General features: G+C 34.4%; 3 protein-coding genes and 1 long non-coding RNA gene across 4 annotated transcripts in view; 3 read left to right on the top strand and 1 right to left on the bottom strand.

Moving 5' to 3' along the window:
- PEX4 (peroxin4) overlaps positions 1-18085 on the bottom strand; it is a 52024-nt gene extending 33939 nt beyond the window's left edge. Inside the window, exon 1 of the mRNA XM_086639492.1 lies at positions 18072-18085. The gene's annotated coding sequence lies outside the window, so the exon portion shown is untranslated. The remainder of the gene's footprint in view (positions 1-18071) is intronic.
- On the top strand, positions 678-4753 carry LOC147539579 (uncharacterized). The gene is made up of 10 exons (XM_086639490.1): positions 678-1222; positions 1951-2453; positions 2545-2627; positions 3330-3477; positions 3593-3692; positions 3790-3826; positions 3902-3982; positions 4058-4215; positions 4304-4392; positions 4500-4753. The coding sequence occupies exons 2-10, from the start codon at positions 2298-2300 to the stop codon at positions 4578-4580; spliced, it is 933 nt and encodes a 310-aa protein (XP_086495616.1). The 5' UTR covers positions 678-1222; positions 1951-2297; the 3' UTR covers positions 4581-4753.
- LOC147539578 (uncharacterized) lies at positions 5145-5713 on the top strand. Its single transcript, XR_015224974.1, has 2 exons — positions 5145-5191; positions 5418-5713. It is a non-coding gene; the product is annotated as an uncharacterized LOC147539578 (long non-coding RNA).
- On the top strand, positions 6368-10273 carry LOC147539577 (uncharacterized). Its single transcript, XM_086640738.1, has 7 exons — positions 6368-7127; positions 7675-8006; positions 8097-8436; positions 9179-9327; positions 9420-9513; positions 9652-9723; positions 9976-10273. Exons 1-7 carry the CDS (start codon positions 6579-6581, stop codon positions 10018-10020), a joined length of 1581 nt encoding a protein of 526 aa, XP_086496864.1. The 5' UTR covers positions 6368-6578; the 3' UTR covers positions 10021-10273.
- Positions 18086-24708: the final 6623 nt, after the last annotated feature.

The raw sequence follows: 24708 nt of genomic DNA, 5'->3' as shown, positions 1-24708 counted from the left end.
CATCAGAGAGCGAAATAGAGAGAGAGATGAGAAGATCAAGTTGTTTTTGAAGGTTTAATAGAGAGAGAAAGTAGCCGGAAACGCTTCGGTTGAGAGAGTAAATGGTCGGAAATCGTTTCGTTTGAGCGAGATAGAGAGAGAGAGAGAGAGTAGCCGAAAACGCTTCGGTTGAGAGAGTAAATGGCCGGAAATCGTTTCGTTTGAGCGATTGAGAGAGAGAGAGTAGCCGGAAATGCTTCGGTTGAGAGAGTAAATGGCCAGAAATCGTTTCGTTTGAGCGAGATAGAGAGAGAGAGAGGGAGTAGCTGGAAACGCTTCGGTTGAGAGAGTAAATGGCCGGAAATCTTTCCGTTTGAGCGAGAGAGAGAGAAAGAGAGAGAGAAAGAGAAAGAGAGAGAGATAGAGAAAGAGAAACGTTTGGATGGAAGAGAGAAAATGAGGGTTTTAGTGTCTAATCAATTGTAGAGAGAGAGTGTGTGTTTTGAGGGAGAAGAATCTAATCAACTCAGACTAGAGAGGGAAAAAGAGAGGAATGTGGGTGGGAAATGGGTGAGGGACATAAGAGGTAAGTATTTCTTTTGGGAGGATAGGAAGGTAACATCACTTTTTGGGTTTTTTTGAGATATTATTCCCTATTGGGTTGGATTTGGTATTTGGGCTCATTTTTTGGGCCTTAGATTTATCCCCTCTCTACAAAATTGAGAAATCTTGAGCATAGGCTACTTAAAAAAAAAAAAAAAAACTAATGTTGATATCACTCAAAGACCCAAATTAAAAGAGGATTTGTTGGTTTTAGAGAAGGCGACTAAACCGAAATAAATACAAGTTTTTCAAAGAAAAACTAAAATTAAAATTTGGTCCATAAACAATATCTTTCATTAAAAAAATATGTTTGTCCCAACCAATTTTTTTTCTTCTGTTTTATTATATACTAGGTTTCCGCCGCGTCCTACGGGATATATAGGATATAAATACATTAGATTCTAACAGATCCCTCTTGGCTAACGCAGTAACATTCTCAAATTTTTCCATGCGAATTAACAACTTCAATAAGGATACTCTAACTGATTTAATAGAGAGATTCCATAACAGATTTGAGAGATACCCATAACCGATTTAGTGGAGGGATTTATATGAGATGATGTGAGCTTTATAAAACTCTCAATGAAAAATAGACGGTCAGACTTATACCTCACATAACCGACTGACCTTTTTATTATGGGTTAATTCCGTTTTGGCCTCCGATTTGTGACCAACTGGCCGTTTTGGCCCCCAATTGTGTCCGGCAGTTCGTTTTGGCCCCAATTTCCTGTTTGGCCCCAACATATTTTTGTAAGCTTCTCCATTCTACCCTTATGGCAATTTTGTAAATTAAATGTATTTTCTTTCTCTTTGTCCACCTCACTAAGCAATTGCCACGTCATATTCGTCCACATAAGGTCGCCGGAAAATGTCGCAGGCTACCACCATTTTTTTTTTTTTTAACTTCTTCTTCTCCAACCATCTCCTTCCTTCTTCTTCTCTCTCAAACCCTTCGCCGGAAACCTAACAGAGAGAGAAGAGGGGGAGAGACAGAGAAGAGGGGAAGAGAGAGAGAAGGAGAGAGAGAAGAAGAAGGAGAGAGAGAGAAGAGGAAGGAGAGAGAGAGAAGAAGAAGGAAGGAGATGGTTGGAGAAGAAGAAGTTAAAAAAAAATGGTGGTCGCCGGCGACATTTTCCGGCGACCTTATGTGGACGAATATGACGTGGCAATTGCTTAGTGAGGTGGACAAAGAGAAAGAAAATACATTTAATTTACAAAATTGCCATAAGGGTAGAATGGAGAAGCTTACAAAAATATTTTGGGGCCAAAACGAACTGCCGGACACAATTGGGGGCCAAAATGGCCAGTTGGTCACAAATCGGGGGCCAAATCGGGGGCCAAAACGGAATTAACCCTTTTATTATATAGGATAGGATATGTACATGCATCATTTAGTACTCGAAGAAGATGAACATGTTTATGGTTTCGTATAAAAGTTATTGTTTTTTGAAGCACAAGTTTTTCAAGATAGATGAGAGAAATGCAAAATTTAGATGGGGGTGGTATATATGTAGGTAGTGTGGGGCAGATGATCACGGGTTAATAGATGATTTGGCATTTTCTTCTTTTGAAAAAGTGAGTTATTCCATTTAGAAAAACTATCTTTTCTAATTGAAACTTGGATTTATATGTTAATTGAAGATAGTGAGTGATGAGAGACAGAGACCTATCTGGCTATCTGTATCATCTCTCTCTCTTTCTCTCTCTAGAGGTTTATGTTGAGTGAACTCATCTTCAATTCATTCTCTTTCTTCCTTCTTCATCAAATTAATTACATTTCAGAGTTTGAATCCAAACTCATGTCTTCTCCTATTGAAAACCCAGGAAGCAAATCACCTGATTCTCATCATGACTTTGATAAATCTCTGCAAGTAAGTATATATTATCCTCTTTCTCTCTCAACTCCATTCTCTCTCTCTCTTGGATGTAATTGTTAAAGAACTATAAATAATTAACTTGAAGGAACTTAAAGACTTGAGATCTCAACTCCATCATTCTGCTGATCATTGTGAAATTACATACTTGAAGACCAAAGAGAAGAAACAGTAAGTATCATCTACTTCTCTGTTCCTCAGTTTCTTTTCATTTTTCAAGCTGCCTTGTTTTAGCATCCATAAGCTCTGATTTCCCCTTAAACGGTTTCTAAGAGATACTACGCCCTGCCACGCTCCAGGTGAATCCCAGCTAGGTGACATGGCCAGGCGAGATTCAGAGAGAAAGTTAAACGTCACCCGCCCGGGATTCACCTGGGAGCATGGATAATCATAGAGTCATGTTCTTTTTAAATTCCCTAAACATTTACTGTTATATCGGTAACATTAGACTCTGTAACGGTTATGTGAAGATAAACCATTTTGTCACCGGAGAACAATAATAATAATAATAATAATAATGGAAAGGGTAGTGTTACAGTTATATAGAGCTCAACATGTGAGTTACGATTGGGTGGTCTCGGGCCTCATGGTCTCGGGCCTCATTCCAAAAACTAGCTCAACATGTGATACTCATCCTTCACTTATGAGCGGACCACTTCCTTCTGACTTTTTACCGGGTTGTAATTTATTTTATCTTGGGCTGCGATACAAGTTAGTTTTGAGCTTACCTCAAATTCCACCATTAGCGGTGGAACGAGCAGTTGCTCATATCTTAAGTAAAAAAAAGTTCACTTGGTGATTTAACTTTTGAGGCTGAGAGAAGCATAAGATTGGAAGTTTAAAACCGAAAAACTAAAAGGTAAATATATGCAGGGTAATGGAAAATACGAAGGAGTACATATGCAGGGCTATGATTAGTGTTGTTGATCATCTTGGAACTGTCTCTTCAAATCTTGATCGTAAAATTTCGGAGAGCAATGTAGTTTCAGAGAGCGAGCTCAGAATGCATCTCTTGAAACTAGTCAGTAAAATAGTGAACGAATATAAAACTTTCACATATTATTACTATCTACATTGTATTTTTGTATATCTCTACGTAAGATCTAACTTTAACTTTCGCATCTGAAATTTACTAGAGATTTCTTACGTGCCAACAATACACTCAGAGTCTCGTTCTTTCGAAAGTACGATTAACGAATAATTCGCCATCTCATCTTCCACATTATGTTACGAAAGGTTAATACTTTACTTTCTAAGAATTCGAATAATATTTACATTCAACGCTAATATGAAGAAAAAACACATTCACTTCTGTTTTTTTTCTTTCTTGCAGAGAACACTTATCTTCCGGAACCAAAAGACCTTAGAGAGTAAGTTTTTTCTTAGTTAGACCGACATTATATAAAATAATCGTTATAACAAAAATGAAATTCGCCTAAATGCAGAGAAATTGTTGATTCACAAGCTTCAAAAACGGCACCATTTGCAGAGAAAACCAATCTTCGGAAACCAAAAGACCATAGAGAGTAAGTTTTTTCTTATGTAGACCAACATCATATAAAATAATCGTTATAACAAAAAAGAAATTCGCCTAAATGCAGAGAAATTGTTGATTCACAAGCTTCAAATACGACACCCAAGTACAAATCTAGCAGGGTAATTGAGAGAATGTCACTTCCTTTGTATCGAAACTCTCACAAGCCATTATTGGCATTGTATAACTATGGTTTCAAGAAACTTGGCATTCAATCAGCTTCAGGTACATGTTAATATTTTCTTTATTTTTGCATCACCACAATATTCGTAAATTCTAGATTTTCTTTGATAAAAAAAAAATTATTTTTCAGGATTTCGGGTACTCTCTAAGATATTGCCTGCTCGTGAAGTCATGCCCATACCACCAGCATATCGAAATCCTTCTTTTGATTTTCAAGCGGTAAGATACTTTATCGAATACATTATTTTTTAAATAAACTAGAGACAAGAAGGAAATAGGCGACATTTCATAGGAAAACGTTAAGAGACTGGGTTGTTTTGTTTCAGGAAACTAAGATGCATGATGATAATAAGCACAAACGAAGATCATTGCAGATCACTAGGAGCAATAGTACACGGGCAATGTAAAATTTCTTGTGAGTGGTCGAAATGTCGTAAACTATATCGTTATATAGATTGATATTGAAGTTTGAATGACTAGATTGTGGATTGTGGTTTTACTATGATAAACATGTAAATTATAAGATCGACAGTCTTTGTAATTGTTATCATAAAGTATAAACTATTTCCTAGTTGTTTTAGCTTTCTCTTTTAACACGGTACACGGGAGCTGAAGGCCCAAACCCTAATAAAAACCAATTATTTGAGAGACATTTTTCAACTGCTGCAATAGTATTGGCATTAACACGAGCGATAACTCCTTCATAGCCTGATTACGAAAGGATCCATTTATGTTTATCCTAACAAAACCAAAGCCCTAGGGCTTCCGCTCGCACACATTTCACCTCACCTACCTTGTCCAATAATGATCGGGATTTTGCTAGCTTCTAATACACAATCGCCTCTTCTCATGGGACAATATTTTCCATACTATCCGACTCACATAAACAACTAAAATTGGCATATTATGTTGTGTTCCCTTTCCATGTAATGTATGATATAGATAAACTGAAAGTTCACTTTTTTTTTTAGGTGCCGGTGGTTTTATCCCTGTCCTCCCAAAATTTGTAATGAACCATGTGAGTAACTGAGTTATTTCACCATGATTAGGGCCAAAAGAAAAGAAATTTTCATTTTATTAAGATATATATGGTCTAGATTATGAATCAAACAATGTTTTTAGAGCTCGAATATTAGTTGAGACTCCATTTAACAAATATTAGTTGGCCCATTCCGGGAAGTTCTCTAGGGTGTTCGTTCTCTTCTAAACCCATTGTCATCGATGGTTTCTTTGTTGATGTGAAGGGACAAGCAACCCGAAGCTGGTTCAAGTCAAGGATGAAAAGAAGTTCTCGCAAGCAAGGGATTTCCCACACATGTTTTTTGCGCCCTACGTACGAAGAAAAGATACAATTAAATAAGTTAATGATTTGTCATTTTTATGAAGAAAATCCATAATATAGTAGGGGCGAAACCTGCATAAAATTCGAAAACCTCTCCGATGCCCAAATCAGTAAAGGCGTTTTGCTTGTGATTCTGAGTTTAGGAATTGAACTTTTAATTAATTGCATTAGCTTGAGATTCTGCTTGTTTGAGGCGAATATGTTGATTTATATTGGTTTGTTTAGCCGCATAAATGGTTGTGATGAGGCGGTTTAGATCCACCGTCTTGAGATGAAACTACTATTTCGTAATTGTAAGATATCGAGATTCCTCTTTTAGATTAACTAGGTTTCCGCCACGACAGATACTTCTTGGCTAACGCCATAAAATTCTGAAATTCTTTCCTGCAAATTATCAACTTCAATTATATTAGTAATTTCATACATCAAATTCCAAAAACCATATCCAGTGGAGAAAAATATGTGTGGGGGTGAGGGAAAGTGATTTATTTAGTTTAGATTGTAACCGATTTTCTCCCCACTAATTTATTTTCCTCCGACGATCTTCTTCTATAATTGTTGGTATCTAGTAAATGTCAACAATAGCCTTGCAGTTAATTTGTTGGAAGCTGACATATCTGATAATATCTAATACAAATGAGGGTATAAAAGTCTAATGGTAGTTTCGAGAAGTTAGAACTTAATTATAGACGCTACTATCCTTCCATTTTGAGTCGATTTACACGAACAAGATTTTATATCTGCCGTCGGATATGATCTCTATCAAACTCCAAACAAAAATGAACGGCCAGACTTATACCTCACGTAACCGACTGACCTGTTTTAATATATAGGGTTATCACGAACCCGACCGACACCACCCGGACCCAGGCGGATTCTCTCCCCTATTCCGGGTTACGAGAGTGTCAAATTAAAATTGGGTGGAAAATTGAAAGAACCAAAGAATTCGATAGACCATTCTTAAGGTCTAGTAACTTTAGAGCCTCACTCTCTTCTCTTTACTCCGTTTAGGGTAACCTAATCCCCTCTCTCTCTCTCTCTCTACCTTCTTTCTCTCTCAACAATGGCGGCCTCCTCATACGATTACGATGATGCGGCGGCGGGTTACGACGACGTGAACGGAGGTTCTCGCCAGCAACCTGACTTAGGTTACGACCCAAACTTCGTACCTGATTCAGTAAAAACCTTCGTTGTTCATCTCTACAGACACATCAGAGAGAAAAATGTTTATGAGATCCATCAAATGTATGAAGGTTCATTTCAAAAACTTAGTGAGAGAATGTTCAAAGAAAGTCCATGGCCTTCTGTTGATGCTGTTGCTCCTTACGTTGATAATGATCATGTTTTCTGTTTATTATATAGAGAGATGTGGTTTAGACATCTATTTGCTAGGTTATCACCTACTCCTAAACAGAGAATTGATTCTTGGGATAATTATTGTAGTTTGTTTCAAGTTGTTTTACATGGAGTTGTTAATATGCAATTACCTAATCAATGGTTATGGGATATGGTTGATGAATTTGTTTATCAGTTTCAATCCTTTTGTCAGTATAGAGCTAAGATGAAGAACAAGACTGAACAAGAAATTGCCCTTCTCAGGGAGTACGATCAGGTTTTTGTTCTTTGATCTGCTTTTTCAACTTTTCCTTTAGTTTGGGTAACTCTTAATTTGTTAGTTCTGTGGTTAAATTTGACAATTTTTATAATCTAGGTTTTAGGGTTTTTCTTTGATTCAGTATTTTAGATATGGGTTTTTTGTTTTGAGTTTTTAACTGACTAATTAAATGGTAATGGAAGAGAAAAAATTAGGGTTTTTTTTTTTTCTTCAAATTCCCCTTTTATGTTGCTTAAGTTTTAAACCAAAGTCTAGTATTTTAGCTTATTATGTTGATTGAAGATTATGTTATTTCCAGTACTTATTAGTACCTCATTGGAGAAGGTTTATTTGTACAACCAAATTATGTAAATTAAAGTTTGTTGTTTTGAAATGCACTTACCCAGCTTAACCCAACCCACTTTCGAACATGTCTAACTCGTTACGTACAATTTGGTTGTACCTGTAGGGCTTATATTTTTTTATAAACTAATGATAATGAAAAAATGCTAAAAACATGCTAATGATCCGAAAAATGTAATTCGATAATTTGTTGTTGGTATAGGCATGGAATGTATATGGTGTACTCAACTACTTGGAAGCACTTGTGGAGAAGTCTATGATTACTCAGATCTTGGAGCAGGAGAAGGAAGGTTTGGAACAGTTTACTGCTACTGATGGATATGATTATAATGGTGGAAGCAATGTTTTGAAAGTGTTGGGATATTTCAGTATGGTTGGATTGCTCCGAGTTCATTGTCTTTTGGGTGATTATCATACTGGGTTGAAGTGTTTGCAGCCTATTGATATCAGTCAGTCCGGTGTCTATACAAGTGTTATTGGAAGCCACATTACTACCATTTATCACTATGGGTTTGCCAACCTTATGTTACGAAGGTTTGTATGTCTTTCTCTCTCCTTAACTCTTTATAATCATTTTCATTACTTATTGGATTTAGTACTACAACCATAGCTTGGTTTTAATAGGTACGTGGAGGCAATTCGTGAATTTAGTAAGATACTCTCATACATATTCAAGACCAAACAGTATCATCAGAAATCCCCACAGTACGAACAGATTCTAAAGAAAAATGAGCAGATGTATGCCTTGCTCGCAATTTCTCTTTCTCTATGTCCTCAAGGTAAACTTGTTGGAGAGGATGTGAACACTCAACTTAGAGAGAAGTATGGTGACAAGATGATGAGGATGCAAAGATATGATGACGACGCTTATGCTCTCTATGATGAGCTGTTCTCATATGCATGTCCTAAGTTTATTACCCCTTCTGCTCCGACATATGATGAGCCTCTTGTAAATTACAACCAGGTAGTTTCATATTCTTAACTTTCTTTTCATATTCTTTAGAACATAACTTGGAATCAAGGTTCCCTACTTTCCAATATTCATTTGAGATTTTGATTGAAGCAGCTCTAAGTTGTATTCAAAGCAAAATAGATAAACATAATGAGCTTCAATAAGTTTGTATTCTCTTGTATTTAGTCCATCATCAAAATTGACTCTTAAAGTGCTGCCCCTTGTCCCAATCTTAGGCACGATAGCGCCCCGATGAGACTCAAATCCAGCTGAGAGTCTTCCATGTGAAACTATCGGCTATCGGGTCTTGGCAAGAACCTTGCGCAGGTGGTGTCACACTTAAGCATGCAACCTCATTTAAATTATAGAGTAAACTAAGAAACACCAAAATGACAGAACTTTGAAGGCATTATATTTACACGTAATTCCTGATTACACTAAATTCTTGACCATTGCTTCTGCTCTATATATTTCTCATTGTTTGTGATCCTTACTCTTGTTATCTTTTGCTTATAAAATCTGCTTCAGAAGGAAAATACAGTGAGAGTTACGAAAATAATGTTTGCATATCTAGTAGAGATTAGCTTGTAGGATTTGGCATCAAAATTTTGCTTTAGGAATTTCGCATGATAAATAATGGCATTTGCTGTTCTAGTGGTGTACGTAATTTGAAAGCAGCCTCTTTTTCCACATTCTACTCTATTTTAGAGTCTGAGTGACTTAGCAAGAACTATTCATTCTTTTGTATTTGCAGGATGCTTACAGACTTCAGCTTAAGCTATTCTTGTACGAAGTGAAGCAACAGCAGTTGTTATCCGGTGTTCGAAGTTACTTGAAATTGTACTCCACGATCTCAATTGCAAAACTTGCAACTTACATGGAAGTCGATGAACCCACTATAAGGTTGGTGCCTAATAAATTGAATCCCCATATCATCTTTTCCCATTTCTATTTTACCATCTGAGCTATTCTTTGTCGGGTTTGATTTTCGACAGGTCAATCTTGTTAACATACAAGCACAAAACTCATGCTATTGCTGGCGATGGAAAGATTATCTCTAATGCTGATGTGGATTTTTTCATCGATGACGTATGCCATTGATTTTAATTTGTCTAAATTTACTATTATATTGTGACGTTCACAATATTCAGAGTCGAAGATGCAGCTAAACATACGCTTTACATATTGATCCGCCTTTATTCTTAATGAAAGCTTATGTTTCTGTAGGATATGCTTCATGTTGTCGAATCCAAATCTGCAAAGCGATACGGCGATTACTTCATGCGTCAGATTGTCAAGGTAAGTTGTTTTATTTTCCAATGAAGTTGAACCAACTCCATTCTCGACTCAATGAGATCCCCATACCATAGATTAATGACACTTTCAAGACTGACAAGATATGTTCCACTGAAACTATGTGAACAAACAGTTCGATGATCCCTGGAAGTCAATAGAGAAGTTGGTCTAGGTGTACTTTCCTACTTACCTTAATAGCTTTGTATGATCCTCTTGTTAATCCTTCTGGGTTTTTTCTGTGTTTGTCTCTATCAGCTTGAAGAGATGATCAATGATATGGACAGAGTGAAGCTGGACTAAGTCTTCTCATCTTTTCCTTGCGGACGCTTGTTCTTCTGTTTCCCTCTCTTTACTAGCTATTGTTGGAAGAGAATTTTCGGAGTTTAATTTCACATTGACTTTTAGGAATCAACATACTTCGAATGAATTTATCTATTTCCATTAACAGAAGATATTCAGTTTTGACAGGAAATTTCCGGATAACAGTCTAGTTATATGTATTATCCAACTGAGACCATGTTTGATTCTACTGAATGGAGTGGTTACTCGATAACTATGTTGTTTGAGGCGAGGCGGATCGCACAAAGGCAGCAGCAGCTGCCTTTGCTTGCCTCCTTTAATAAGAGGGTATGGTTGCTGCTGACTAGTCACTAGCCTTTATGAAGTCAACAACCATACTGGTTGCTGATGATTGAATCTTATTTGGTCGTAACACACTTCACAACATCCATACCCTTTTCACAATTCTCGACCCATTTTTGCACTTCTTTTGCACAGATCATTAACTATGTTAAATCCAACATCTCCAAAAATACAAGTCCAAAGTTTAGGTGCCTTATCCTTTGCAATCTTAAGGTCAAGCAGGCTAAGTTTAGGTGCCTTATCCTTTGCAATCTTAAGGTCAAGCAGGCTCCGCTCTCTAATAGATATCTTGATGCTCAATTATTTATAGGAGCAAGTAAACCTTGTGCTTTTCTGACAATTATGGATCAAATATAAATCAAATTCTTGGGCAAAATAATGTTTTGTTAGTTACAAGTTGGTCGCATTGTCAGTGATCTCGCTGATAGCTGCAACTTTCTCTATACCAGATGCAATGTTTTGTCATACCAAAAGGCATATGCAAACACGTTGAGACTTCACAAAGGTTTTTTTTTGTGAGGAAAGTCAAAAGGTATCTGTACCAAAAAAAGTATCTGTACCAAAGTATGGTCAGATATCTTCCCCCTTAAGAAGTCAAGAGGGTTGGTTATCCACGTCCTTCTAGGAGGTTGAAAACGGAACCTAATGCTATTTGGGACTAAACTTCTTAAAACCAAATACGATAAAAGATCAAATCCTTCTCACCATGGCAAACAAAATAATTCTTGAATTTGGAGAGTGCTGGTTAAACAAATCGACATCATTCATCCACTTAATCTGTGGGAGATCCACCAGGATTCTCAGATCAATACATAGATAGACTATTGGATTTCAAATCCCCCACCTCTTATTTATCTTCATGACTCTTAACTGTAATAGGGTTTCACAATTAATCCATAATAACAAATAGAACTTTTTTTTTTTTGTTGAAATAACAAATAGAACTTGAAGGTATTAAATCAAACATTTGACCAACAAACTTGCCATAGATTGCCATATTTATATGTGTAATCACTTAACCTCTCCCAACAGTGGTAACCATTCCCAAAATAATAGGAATTTTATGTGAACTATGAGCATCGTACTGCCTATATTCTTTTTACAAAAATGTTGCACCAAATATTTGTATTTTGTTTGGATAAAAACCGACTATTTTTTGTAAAGTTGTCGGAAGATGTTGCAAAGCTGTTGCAAGGTGCTGCAAAATTATTGCAAATTAAAAATGTACTTAGAGGAGCCGAACACTAAAATTTGCCGATTTTTTCATCAAAACAAAAAATTTATAAGGAATTTTGAATAAATTTCCCTTTAAATTTCTATCTAGTCCCACTTAAAATTCTAACACCTAAACTACCCCTTTTATGTGAACTAGTGTCCTTAAACCTACTAACAAATCGCATAATTTTCCTTCTCTTTTTTTTCCGCGCTCTCACGAAAACCGCATATATTCTTCCTGTCTTATGGTTTCTTGTTTGATCTGTCTACTTCATTTGAAAATCGATTCTACTATTTCATTTGGTTTTTATGAAGATCCATTATGTTTTTTGACATTTTACTTTGTTTGATTTGTTTTCTTATGAAATTATTTTGTGTTCTGATTAGTGCTTCGATAGTTTGCTTTGCTTTGCTTTGTTACTTTTTAATTTAGTATTGTCTTCTGTGATTTCTATGATTGGTTTGCGATTCGATTTGATATGTTTCTATTAGAATATGTTTTTGTTTGAGTTTATTGAAAAAGATGAATTTTGTGTGCAAAAATTACTTTATACGATACAAAATAATTTATAGATACTCATCAAAGATTTTATTACCTGCACGAGTGATAATGTGCAATGAAAAGTATTTTTCGACACTTCTTACATACAAAAAAATAAAAAATAAATAATGAGATTCAGTGAGATCAATGGATTTAACCATAAAAAAAAAAAATCAAAAGACCGTAATCAACTTCGATAAAAAAAATTAAAAGAAAATTTAAAAAATCCGAAAAAATCAACAAAGATTATTTTAAATTAGACAAAAAAATCGAAATATTAATGACAACTAAAACGAGTATTTATATAGATCAGTCCAAATTCCCAAAGTTCTTTTTTTTTTGCATAAAAACGTATTTCGTTTGACAATTTCATCAAATACCTAATTATCTCACAGCAAGCAATGACATATTGACATGCACATGAAAGAGTCATTGAACGGGTTGAAATTCCCCATTGCATAAAAAAGTACTATATATTTTTTGACGATTTCATCAAATACCTAATATTATCTCAAAATCCCTTTCTCTACAAGAACTTTCTTTACAAAATTAACCCAAACAGCATAAAGACCTAAAAAGACAACTCCTGCTATAAACAATAACACAAAACATAACATAACTACTCCAATCCAATCCATTATCATCTCTGGCTTGGTTGGGGCCCCCAACTTAAATTTCACTTTTTCCCCATGATTATGTGTTAACTCCACAAAAATTGGAACAGCAGGTTTATCATCATTACTAACATTATCCGACTTCGTTATCGGTGGTGGTGGTGGTGGTAATGGTGGTAGTGGTTGTGGCAATTTTTCCGTTGGTGGTGGTGCAATCACTGATGAAGCTCCCTTTGGTAATACTATTGATAGCAGTATTATACACATGTATGCTGCTGCAGCTAAGAAAACTCTTCCTTGATGCATTGAGAGAGAGTGAGAGAGTGTGAGAGAGAGAGAGAGAGAGTAGTAGTAGTACTAGAAGGGTAGATAAATAAGCTTGACAGTTAATGATATATATATAGAGAGCTATGGAGCGTTTTTTCAGGGAATAGACAACAACCATTAGGTCTTTTTCATCTTATAAAACTGGTAGGATTTATTTTTTTTAGAAGCCCAACAAAGTCGGATTTAGGCAAGGTCCAAATAGAATGAGGGTCAAATTACACATGTCAAACAAAAACAATCTTAATTTGTTTCTAGAAGAGAAGAAGAGGTTGTGTGACGACCTTGGGGGATGTTGATGTGTCTAATTAGGTAGTTTATATAAAATCATTGGATTCATAATTATATGAATTTTTTAAATACATCTTAAATTATCTTTTTAATAACATCCATTTTTTTCGAAACTCGTTTTCCATAAACTGTTTTTTCCGAAGTCGTTTTCCTCACGAATTTCTTTTTTCTCGAAAACTGCTTTTTTCACGAAAAACGTTTTTTTCACGGGTACAATTTCTGAAAATAACTGTATCTGAAAAAAAAACAATTTTAGAAAAAAATAGTTTATGAAAAAGAAAAACAGTTTCCAAAAAAATATTTAAAGAAACGGTTCTTGGGAATACAATATTAAAAAACGGTTTATGAAAAACGACTTTTGAAAAAAAATACGTTCTTTGGCAGAATGATTGCTGAAAAACAAAATTGATTTTTGGAAAAATTTCGGTAAAAACGATTAGTGAAACAAAAAGATTTCTGAAAAAAAAAACAGTTTCGTAAAAAATAGTTTTCGGAAAAAGATGATTCTGAAAAAACGATTTTCGGGAAAAAAATGTTCTCGTGAAAAATACTTAATCAGGAAAAATATATATTTCTGAGAAAACAATTTAAAAAAAAAATGGTTTTAGTGAAAATTTTCTTTTGGAGAAAATGATTTTTGAGAAAAAAGGAGTTCAAAATAAAAAAAATTGAAAAAAGAGTCTTTATAAAGAATTTTTTTGTTGCTTATGGGTGAAATTTGGCTTAATTACCCAAAGTCTTAGAAAAGCTTATAGGTTGGGTGGTATTTTGGTCTAATACAAATTTTGGACTTAAGAATCTAATTTTTAGTAAGAATTATATTTAAGAATCATGCAACCAAACACACCATGAGTTCATTTGAGAGTGAATCTAAGCCTTTAGAGCATCTCCAATTCACCACTCAATCTTAGAAATTCCGAGTGCTACATATGATTTTTAGAATTTTTTCTTAAAGATTCTCTCCAATGCAACACTCTATTTGGATCTCTAAGATGACGTGTCGAGGGTGGAATAGAGATATCGTAAGAGTGTCCTCTTGAGATATCTCTAAATGTCCAATTCATCAATATTTGATTTTTGACCAATAAAAATCGAGTCTTCTATATTTTCTAAATAACTAATTATTTATTTATAAAAATAACTATGTCACATAAGTAAATAAGATAAGTTTTGAGTTTTGCACTGGAGACACAAAAACATTAGGCCGCAATTTTGGGAAATAATCTTCGGGGAATAAATTCTCCAGGAAATCCATGTTTTTTTGTACATTCTCCGGCTATTATTATTTTTGAACGCAAAATTAACTTGATCAAACATTGTTGATTGCCCCCTAACTTCATCTTCTCTGTCACCATCACCACCACAACTTCCCACTTACACCATTTTGACTACCATTGCCTCCCCTTCTCTCGCTTTTCTTCTCCTCTCTCACTTATTGTTACTCTATCTCTCTCTCTCTCTCTCGGTCTGTCCCTCTCTCTCACTATCTCTCTCTATTGCTCTCCCTATCCATGTCTCAATTGTTCTCTCTATCCATGTCTCTCGATGTCTCACTGTTTCTCTCTCAATCTTTCATTATTTCTTGATCGGTCTGTCATTGTTTCTCTCTCTCTCTTACACACATACACTGTTCCGGGAAAGGGAAGTGTTCACTTCGCCAGAACCAGACCTTGAGGAGGGTTTTTGGCGAAACCCTTCGAGTATTTCGTGGACACAAAACGTTTTGTGACCCTGACCATTTTGTGGCCACAAAAAGTTTCGTGGCTACAAAACGTTTCGTGGTCACGAATTCTGTGATCTCCACAGAGAGATCTGTACATATTGCAACAGAGAGGACGAGAGAGAAAGGTAAAGACTGCGAGAGAAAAACAAAAATAATCTACAGAGAGAGATGAGAGTGATCTACAATGAAAGAGAGAGAGTCAGTGAGAGTGAAAGAGATGGTGAGAGAGAGAGAGAGAGAGGACGGGAGAGAAGATGAAGATTAGGGGGCAATGTTTGATGAAGTCAAATTAAGGATCAATATTTATTTTTGCCGCCACCAAAATTTCAATTGCAACTAGACACATAGGACGAATATATATTTTTTTAAGTTTTGCATTGGAGATGCTCTTAGGCCGAGCAATTACACCTCCTAAAAGTATTATTATTATTTTTTCCACAGTTTGAACAATACTTACACAAAAATTGAGAATGATGCAAGAGGTGATAGGAATGGAAGGATAACTTTAGGCTTGAGTATTTGTTGAAAAAATCTAGAGCAATGGGCGTTGTTTAGGCAGCCAACTTGACTCCCTGACCCTATGGATTAATTTTGAGTCCTTCAAAACAATTAGTAATGCCCAAAGGCAAAATTATTTTTTGTACACTTATAAGCATTTATACATACAAAAAGAAATACATAAAAGGAAGATTTTATAGGGCCTACTCATTTTTGTTAAAAGGCCTCCCCTCAGTAATAATTTAGCAAGTAAAATGGTTCATAGGGAGGCCTTTTAACAAAATTGGGGAGGCCTTATAAAACTTCCCTACATAAAAAGGCCATAACAAAAGAATCGATTAGGTTGTTCAAAAATGTTAAAGAGTGCTTAAAGAATTTCAGTAGATAAGTCTAAATTCCGAAGTTCTTGTACATAAGAAGGTAGTTTAATTAATTTGATAATTTGGTTAAATTCTAGATTATTTCAGACACACAAATATGCAAAAAAAAAAAGAGGGGTGCTCTCTAAAGAATAGTTCCTAATTCTGGCCTACTCAACTTATAACCCATTTTTTTGACTTAATACCCCTTTCTTAATTAATTAACAACAACACCAAAATATTCTAGTAACTAAACTTTGTGAGATATCAATAATCATCGATCAAACAACTTAAGATAAACAGCATAAAGACCTGCTAAAACAAATACTGCTAAAACCAATAACAAAAAACATAGTATAACTACTTCAATCCACTCCATTATCATCTTTTGCTTTGTTTGGGGTGCCAACTTAAACTCCACTTTTTTCCCACTATTATATGTTACCTCCACATAAATTGGATCAGCATCTTTATCATCATCACTAACAATATTAATGGACTTGGTTATGGGTGGTGCTGGTGGTGGTGGTGGTTGTGGTGGTTGTGGTGGTGTAGCAGTCACTGCTGAAGTTCCCTTTAGTAATGCTATAGCAGGCAGTATTATAAACATGAATGCTACTGCTAAGAAAACCCTTCCTTGATGCATTGAGAGATATTGAGAGAGAGAGAGAGAGAGTAGTAATTGAAGAGTAGATGAATAAGCTTGAGAGTGAATTAATCATATATATATAGAGCTATAGAGTCTTGAAGCTTTAATTTTCATGAAATAGATAACAATTACTTTATTTTTTTCACTTATCTCATATCATAATACAATTAGGATTTGTTTTTTTAGAAGTCCAACAAAATCCAATTTAGGCAAGGTCAAAATACAATGATTATGACCGTATTAAGTCAAGGTACACATGTCAAACAAACACAAATCTTAATTTGATTATGACCGTATTAGTCAAGGTACAAGTCGACAACACTCAAAGAAAATATCAAAAAAAGTAACTATGCAAGTCAACAACACACCTGCAAATATAAGAGATAACATGAATGAAAGGACAATTTTAGGCTGGTATTTTTTTCAACAAATCTAGACCAACTAGCACTTAGCTCTTTCAACAAAAACAAGCTAGCACGTACTTAGGCAGCCAACGTGACTTTCTATGTGTTAATTTTGAGATTTTCAAAATTTCACGAGATTGAAAAGTACGTCTCCCTTCAACAAAAAAAAAAAAAAAAAGTATATCTCCCTTTTGGAATTGATCTCACATCTGATTTTTTTTCTGTAATGATGTAGTTTCGTATCGATAAACTGGTGTAAATTTAGATTCTAAAATACTTAATCTTTACATCAATGGATTGCCTTCAACTACAATCAACATTCATTATTATAAAAGTAAATTAGAGTATTCAACCAAAAAAAAAAGTACTCATGCTATGATTGATGAATAAAATAAACTCATAAACAATAAGAATGAATTTTATAGTGAAAAAATTGGGGAAAAATAAAAATAAACTTTCATATAAGTCTAAACCTGGTGTTTGTTGGTTGTCCAAGTGTTTAAAGTGTTGACATAAACTCCAAAAGTCCCTGGAGGTTCCGCGTTTGATCCCTCCTTCGATATATTTTTTTTGAGTTAAACCAGAATTTCATTCATGCGTAAGAACACAATCCAACACATTACATGGTTTTGAGTGTTTTGAATCCTTTGAGTACAACATGGATTTACTAAAGTAAATTACAACATCAAACTTACAAAAGTAAAGACAACATCAAGGGAAAGGAGTACAATATTACAAAAATATAATACTAAAAAATAAAAAAATTCTAAAGGTCACAAATAAAAAGATCCTAAAGATCACGAATGAGAAAACCCTAAAGGTCGTGAACGTTATTATACTTAATGAAGAAGGATGAATCAAGTAGAGACGAATGACGGTTACATCAAGAACACCACCCGGTTTTTTGAAGGAGAATTATGAATGTCACCGGAGACATTTACATTTGATTTTAAAGATGAAGATTGAGTTATTTCATAACTTTATCTTCTTCAGCGAAGATATATCAGTATTTTATTTTACTTTAATCTTCGTTTAAAAATCAAATCAAAATTGTTGTATGAAGCCCATCTCTCTCAAAAAAAACATCTCTCTCTGAAAAGAAACCGTCTCACTTTCTCTCTCAAAAAAACCATCTCTCTCTCTCCGTGTTACTGAGTCCCAAGAAGAAAACTCGAATCCTTGGATTATTGAATTGGGGTTATTAGGGTATAAATAAGGTAGTTGGGCTTTAGACCATAGTTAGTTGGGCTTTAAGACTGTTCTTGTTAAATTTGCCAGTTATCATACTTATCACATCTTTGATGTATTAATGCCACTATAATGACTATCGTATATCGTAGTCATTTTCCAAAAAAAAACCCTGGTATGTACTTGAATTTCTAGAGACATGGCCAAATATCAATCATCGGATCTGAGTTACTTATATAGCGTTTGATATGATGATATAGAAATTACATAAATCTAATGGTTGGCAGTTACTTTTCTATGCGACATACCCTTCTAAAGTTCTACCACTATACACTATCAATGATCAACGATACCAAACAGCCCGAAAAATAGGTTAACCACAGGCAGAAAGCTGACGTGACCAACTCTCATTGGACTGCGTTGCTTTTCTCTCAACACAACCCGTCCAATGGGCAATGGCAACTGTCCATGTTGGCTTTTGGCATGTGAGTGACCTAATTTTCAGACGGTTCAGCATTTATAAACGGTATTCATCTTGGCAGTTTCCATGGGTGGAATTTGGAGTTCTAGTGGTTCCTAAAAGAGGATGATGCACCAACAATCCCAAAAGAATTCTCCTGATAACTTGAAGTGGCCAAAATAGCTCTATCATGGTTAATATCCAATCCATTAGCTATAATACATACTGCCAGTCCATATCTCAATCGAAGCTTGTCGGAGAGAGTTTAATACAACTTACTAAGATACGTGAAAAATATTAAAGGGGTCCGAGAATAAGAGCTGATGATCAAGAAGAATCAAATTTATAATTTGAAGATCGAGACGATATAATATCATATATTTAAGATACTTCTGGTAATTATCTAATTAGAAGTGTCAATTATTAGGAACTAGATGATCAAGTCAGCAAGAACACTAACAATTCTGGACATATGACCTAGGTTATTGAGTAACTGCTACATATTTAGTTTACACAAACTAAGTACAATAGAAATCGTCCACGATTTTGACTTCAAATACGTAGTAGTAAAAAATGAAATAGGCAAAACACCAACTACACTGCCCTATTGAATAGGGTGGTTATTAAACAAAAAAAAATAAAGGAGGATAATTCAAAAACTCAAAATGTGGGAGATAATAGGAAATTAGGCTCAAAATGAAATTTCCCCCCCATTTCATGCATTTTTTCAAAAATAAACAACTAAAATTCTCATCATCAATAGGTCAGTTTCAATTCGGGTATCTCATTGTTGTTATCCTTGATTTGGTTCGAGTTTTCGGTATTTCTAGTCTACTCACTAAAACTGAATTTCTGTGAAACAGTATATCTGAATATATTTCGAGTTGTCACTATGTCTGTTTCGTTAATCAAAGATAGAGTTTCTAGTTGTACTCTGACTATAATAATTTTTTCTCTTATTGCTAGTAAAGACCGACAACGTTACCGCCTAACAGTAGACGTTCATCCGAATAAAATTGAGATAGACGTCAAGTGGATTAAGTCGAGGCGGTAATAAATTATCTTCCTTCAAGACATGTAAACCCCAGTAATAGTACTAATAATTGGGTGTATGTCAACTTCCTTTCAGGGTTGTTGATGGAACTTCATAATTCTGAAAACACACAAACCTTCATATGTAATATGAACTCTTTGATCTCTTCCAATTGACCTTCTTGACTATTGACTTGACTTATAGATAACTCTTTGCTTTGACTCGGTTTTGAGATAAATTCTGACTTCAGTTTTGTCTTACAGACACAACAGGATGCTCCAGACTCTAAATACACTAAAAATCTATGGATTCAATAATCTGATATGGATGTCTGAGGGAGGAACACGAGCAGCCTGATCGCGTGCGTTGGATGCACACGATTCGTTTGATATGGGCGTTCAACGAATTACAAACCCAAATTGACTTTTGTTTTTTTCTTTTTGTTGTTTTAATCCATAGATTAACCGAACTTTGTCCAAACTTTAAACTTGAATATATACGCGGAATCGAATTTGAGCGAATATTTGATTGCGTGCATTGGAAATGTGATATGTCTGATATGGACGTTCAACGACTTACAATTTGGCCCCTTAATTGATTTTTTTTTTCTTTTTACCGTTTTGGGCCATAGATTAACCGAACTTCATCCAAAGTTTACATTTGGATATATCATTCGTTTGAAAGTGGTTTAAGTGATTTTTTACTCTATACTTAAGAGTTTGAGGAGACGAAGGCAATGACGTGCTCCATTTCTACATTTGACAAGTCAGATTGAGCCAAAATCGGCTTTGATCCCAACACTCATTACCCAGAATCCGAACATATTTTTCTATATATATAATTTTGCTTGAATAATTAGTTTTTACTTAAACCACTATTTAGGTTATAAAGAAAAAATACAAGACCAAGAGATGGCCACAGCAAAGACTCCATCAATGAGATTGTTATCTAGGGCAGATGTCATGGGGCCGGGTCGACTTCCCTTTTATTCTGGTAGGTAAGGTCAGAATGTATGGGACCCGCAAACTTAAATCTTTAATTCCTCATTAGATTTCAGTAGGGTTATCTTTTCAATTATATTTTGAGTACCACCCTGACAGTACAACTGATAAGCTTGATGACAGTAGTACTACTGGTAACAAAAAGACATTGGATTTGAAGGTAATTCAAATACCAAATCAATAGATAAAGATACTCTCTCTCTCTCTCTCTATATATATATATATATATATATATATATATATATCTGTGCATCCTAGCTAATAGTAATAGAAAACCATCTTTTTTAGATGACATTCAAATAAAAATCCAGTTATTCCCTGGGTAGGTGTCTGAATGTTTATAGTTAACATTCAAATGAAGTTATCTCATAAAAAAAAAACATTCAAATGAAGTCAGACCCACTTGTTGGTTGTAGTTATCTGGATGTATATAGTATGGTATTTTTCTTGTGCACTTCGTTTGGATAATTTGTGTTAAGTTTGTTGTTATCCAACTCAAAACTAATTAGTAATGAGTAGAGGTGACTTAGACGTAACCCTTTCTTCCATGTGAGACTATTCTCACACGCCCCCTCACGTGCGACGCGGTTAGTCTAACACGTGTTTTCTTTTCGAGTGACGTGGAGCACGTATGGCTTTTAAGACTATCACGTGTGGGCCTAGCTCTAATACCATGTTGATTTTGTGGTCATCCAATTCAAAATCAATTGACAATGAGTGGATAAGACTCAGACATTATAATCTTGTTTGCTAGTGACCCTTTCTCCCATGTAAGATTATTCTCACAGACCATGTATGTCTCTCTATTGGAAAAATCAGAATTCCGACTCACTCATATACGTCTCTCTATTGGACAAATCAGAATTTGGAGTCACGTTGTCACCTAGAAAACTTGAACAATGAGTTTGGAGGTGTAACGCATTTCCCTCTTAATAACCAATATCCACTTTTTAGTTAACTGATTGCACTCGGATTCTAAAGAAACCAATCACTAACATGATCCGAATTCAAGTATATAGTCAAATGATTTTGATTAGTACACGTGTTACTTAGAATATAGTTACATAAGAGCATATCTCCAATGGGACACTCTAATAAACACTCTAAAAGTCTTAGTTGTCAAGGGCCAATAGAGATTATCTTTCCTAAATGTCAATGTAGAGACACTCTAATTTTTGTTGGACTCCAATGGAGGTCTCTAAAGTGTATATACTTAATACACATGTTCTTCTTCAATTCAATAGATAAAAAGTAATTGAAAAGCAAGATTTTCTATTGGTTGAAATTTAATAGTAACACTTAGAGAGTCTCAAGTAGACACTCTCATTTTAGAGTTTCTCTCTCTAGACACTCTATAATAAATGTGTCCACCTCATATTAGAGTGTCTAATAAAGTGTTCCATTGGAGTTGATTTTTTAACAAAAACTCCAAAAAGCCTATGTGACACTCTAAGTGTTAGAGATTGAGTGTCCCATTGGAGATGCTCTAAGTATATATTGACATACACTTGGAAATGTTAAAATCACAAAGGATTTTGTAAAAGAAGTTGTCCAGCTGATGTGGTGGTTGAGATTTGATATTTTGACTAAATCTGAACCGTTGAAAGTTGAATATCACAACCGCCACATCAACTTAGCAACTTCTTTTGTCAAATCCTTTGTGATTGTAGCACTTCCGATTGACATTTTGCAATTTTTAACAATTTTCATTAATTCACTTTTACAGAAATTTATGTTGTATACCTTAAGCAAACTGTTTATTTTTATCAATAAATTTAGCATCCTAATCATTTCATTTTAAATTTCGAAAAAAATCATTCGTACTGATTATGGAGCAATGTTGTTGCCAATCAATACTCAACATGATCTTACAATTAACTATACACACTGATTTCTCATAGCATTTTCGATGGGAAAAAAATGTAACTGTTGCAGTTGTAAAGTTTCAATGTTTTTAATTAAGATTCTCTTTCCTAATTGACAAAACCGAGATCTACTGATTTGTTTTTGTAACTGATAAATTTTAAAAGAAAATGGTAGTTATGAAAGAAAAGTTTTCAATTGATTTAAATCTAAAGCTTGATGACTAAGACACTTAGAGCATCTCCCATGCAAACTAAAAAATTCAAATTGTCCTATGTATCAAGTCTCAATTGAGATTCTCTTTTCTACGTGAAACTATTGAACTCCTCGATCGAAAAGACATCTCCAATGCAACACTCCAAAACTTAAATATTATTTTAGTGTCATTTCATACATGGGTAGGTTTGCTTTAAATATTGAGTGGACAATGAGATCCTCAAGAGAAATCTCAAATATTGAGCTTTTCCTAAAGATATCTTAGAATTAATGTTACCAGATCATCTTAAGACCCCAAATTGACTTTTGCATTATAGAGAGATTTTCAAACAAACTCAAACAATCTTAGGAGTCATCTAGAGTTTTTCAATTTAATTCTTGCACTGGAAATGCTCTTAGAGATCTTAAGAAGATACTCTAAATTTCGAGTGTTCTCTTACAGATCTCTAAAATACCTACATCAACCATTTTTTTGTTGAAAGACATCAATCATCTTAGAATCCTAATAGTGTATCTCACTAGAGATTGATTTTTATTTAAAAAAATTTGAAAATTTTAAGTGACACTTTAAGTTTTAAAGCTCGATTCTTCCGTCGGATATGCTCTCAGTTGGTCTAATCAAAAGATTGTTATTCTTACAAAAGTTATATCTAGCTAGATTTGAAATATCTTGAGAAAACACTGGAAAAGTTCAATGGAATTATTCATAATATGATTATTCAATACAACTTCTAATAGAACGCATCGAAAGTCACCTAATTGTTATTTTTCAAACTTTACATTGGCCTGACCATGTGGGCATACATGTAAGAAAATAAAAATATCAATTTGTTCATTCTTATACTCTTTTTTTGGATAATGATGATTTCATTGAAAAATGACCGCAATGTGTTATCAGATTAGAAAAGTAGCTATCCCAGAAGAAAAAAAATCATTTATATAGAATTGAAAGTCTGGCAATTAAAAAACAAATCTCAAAACAGAGTGGTCTTCTTACGATTCAGGGTGGAACTCTAATAGATAATTAGTCTTTTAACGAAAGCTGTTCAGGAAATCTGTATTTTTCTTTGAAGATCTTATCATCCGTCTCGTACCAAAGAGGCCACAAAATAGCAAATTGAGAACAATAAGTCAAGAATTCGAGTTCAGTTATTAACTTTTTTTTTGAAGCAACTGAAACACAAGAACTAAAATCATATAAAAAATTACCACAAAACTTAGACCATATTGTCTTTGTGTATGTCATTTTGGAAACAAATGTTTGTACTTAAAGCCAATTTTATTCAATTTGTTTCAGCGTCACAAACACGCCTTAAAGCGAAAACTTGTGCTAGAAAAAGAGTGAGAGGAATTAGGTAAAGATCGAATCACCCGAAAAGGGTGGAGAAAAAAGACATACCACATTACCTATAGGTAAAAGCTTTAACGAATTTTTGTAAAACCTTTCAACACTCTTTCATTAATAAAGGACCCCAATAACTACACAAAAGAATCAGTTTTCTAAATTTTTTTTGAAGGTTAGTTTTGTTAGTCCTTTTCATTATTTTTGCTGGGTCACATATCATTATTTAGTTTCCTGTCTTTTGGTCTGAAAATGATTTCTTACTCCCAGCCCCATATCTGGTTCTGATGGTATTCAGAGGCCTCTAGACTTATTCTATTAAAGTGAGGATCTCCACAAAAATCTAATCCTAGGGATCATGACAACCATTACTAACAAAGATAATGGGAGTTTGCCTATAAAAAACTCTATTGTTAGTGTATTTTCTTGCTTAATTAAATTCCAAATTTGCAAATACACTAAAATATTTGTGTATTTAAATATTCAACCAACTATTGGATTTATATCTACTATTAATTTTGTATTTGTGTATGTTGGGAGGAGACAATTAATTTTAGAAAAATAATTTTATTAATGAAATAGGCATTGGTAATCTTTTGCCTTAAATTTGTAACGGTAGATCTTC

The sequence above is a fragment of the Eschscholzia californica genome, unplaced genomic scaffold, assembly GCF_041429995.1.
Source record: "Eschscholzia californica isolate CP2 unplaced genomic scaffold, dmEscCali1.0.p SCAF_5, whole genome shotgun sequence".
Taxonomy (NCBI): Eukaryota; Viridiplantae; Streptophyta; class Magnoliopsida; order Ranunculales; family Papaveraceae; genus Eschscholzia; species Eschscholzia californica.
The sequence above is the reverse complement of the archived record's forward strand: the minus strand, read 5'-3'. Positions and strand labels throughout refer to the sequence as shown.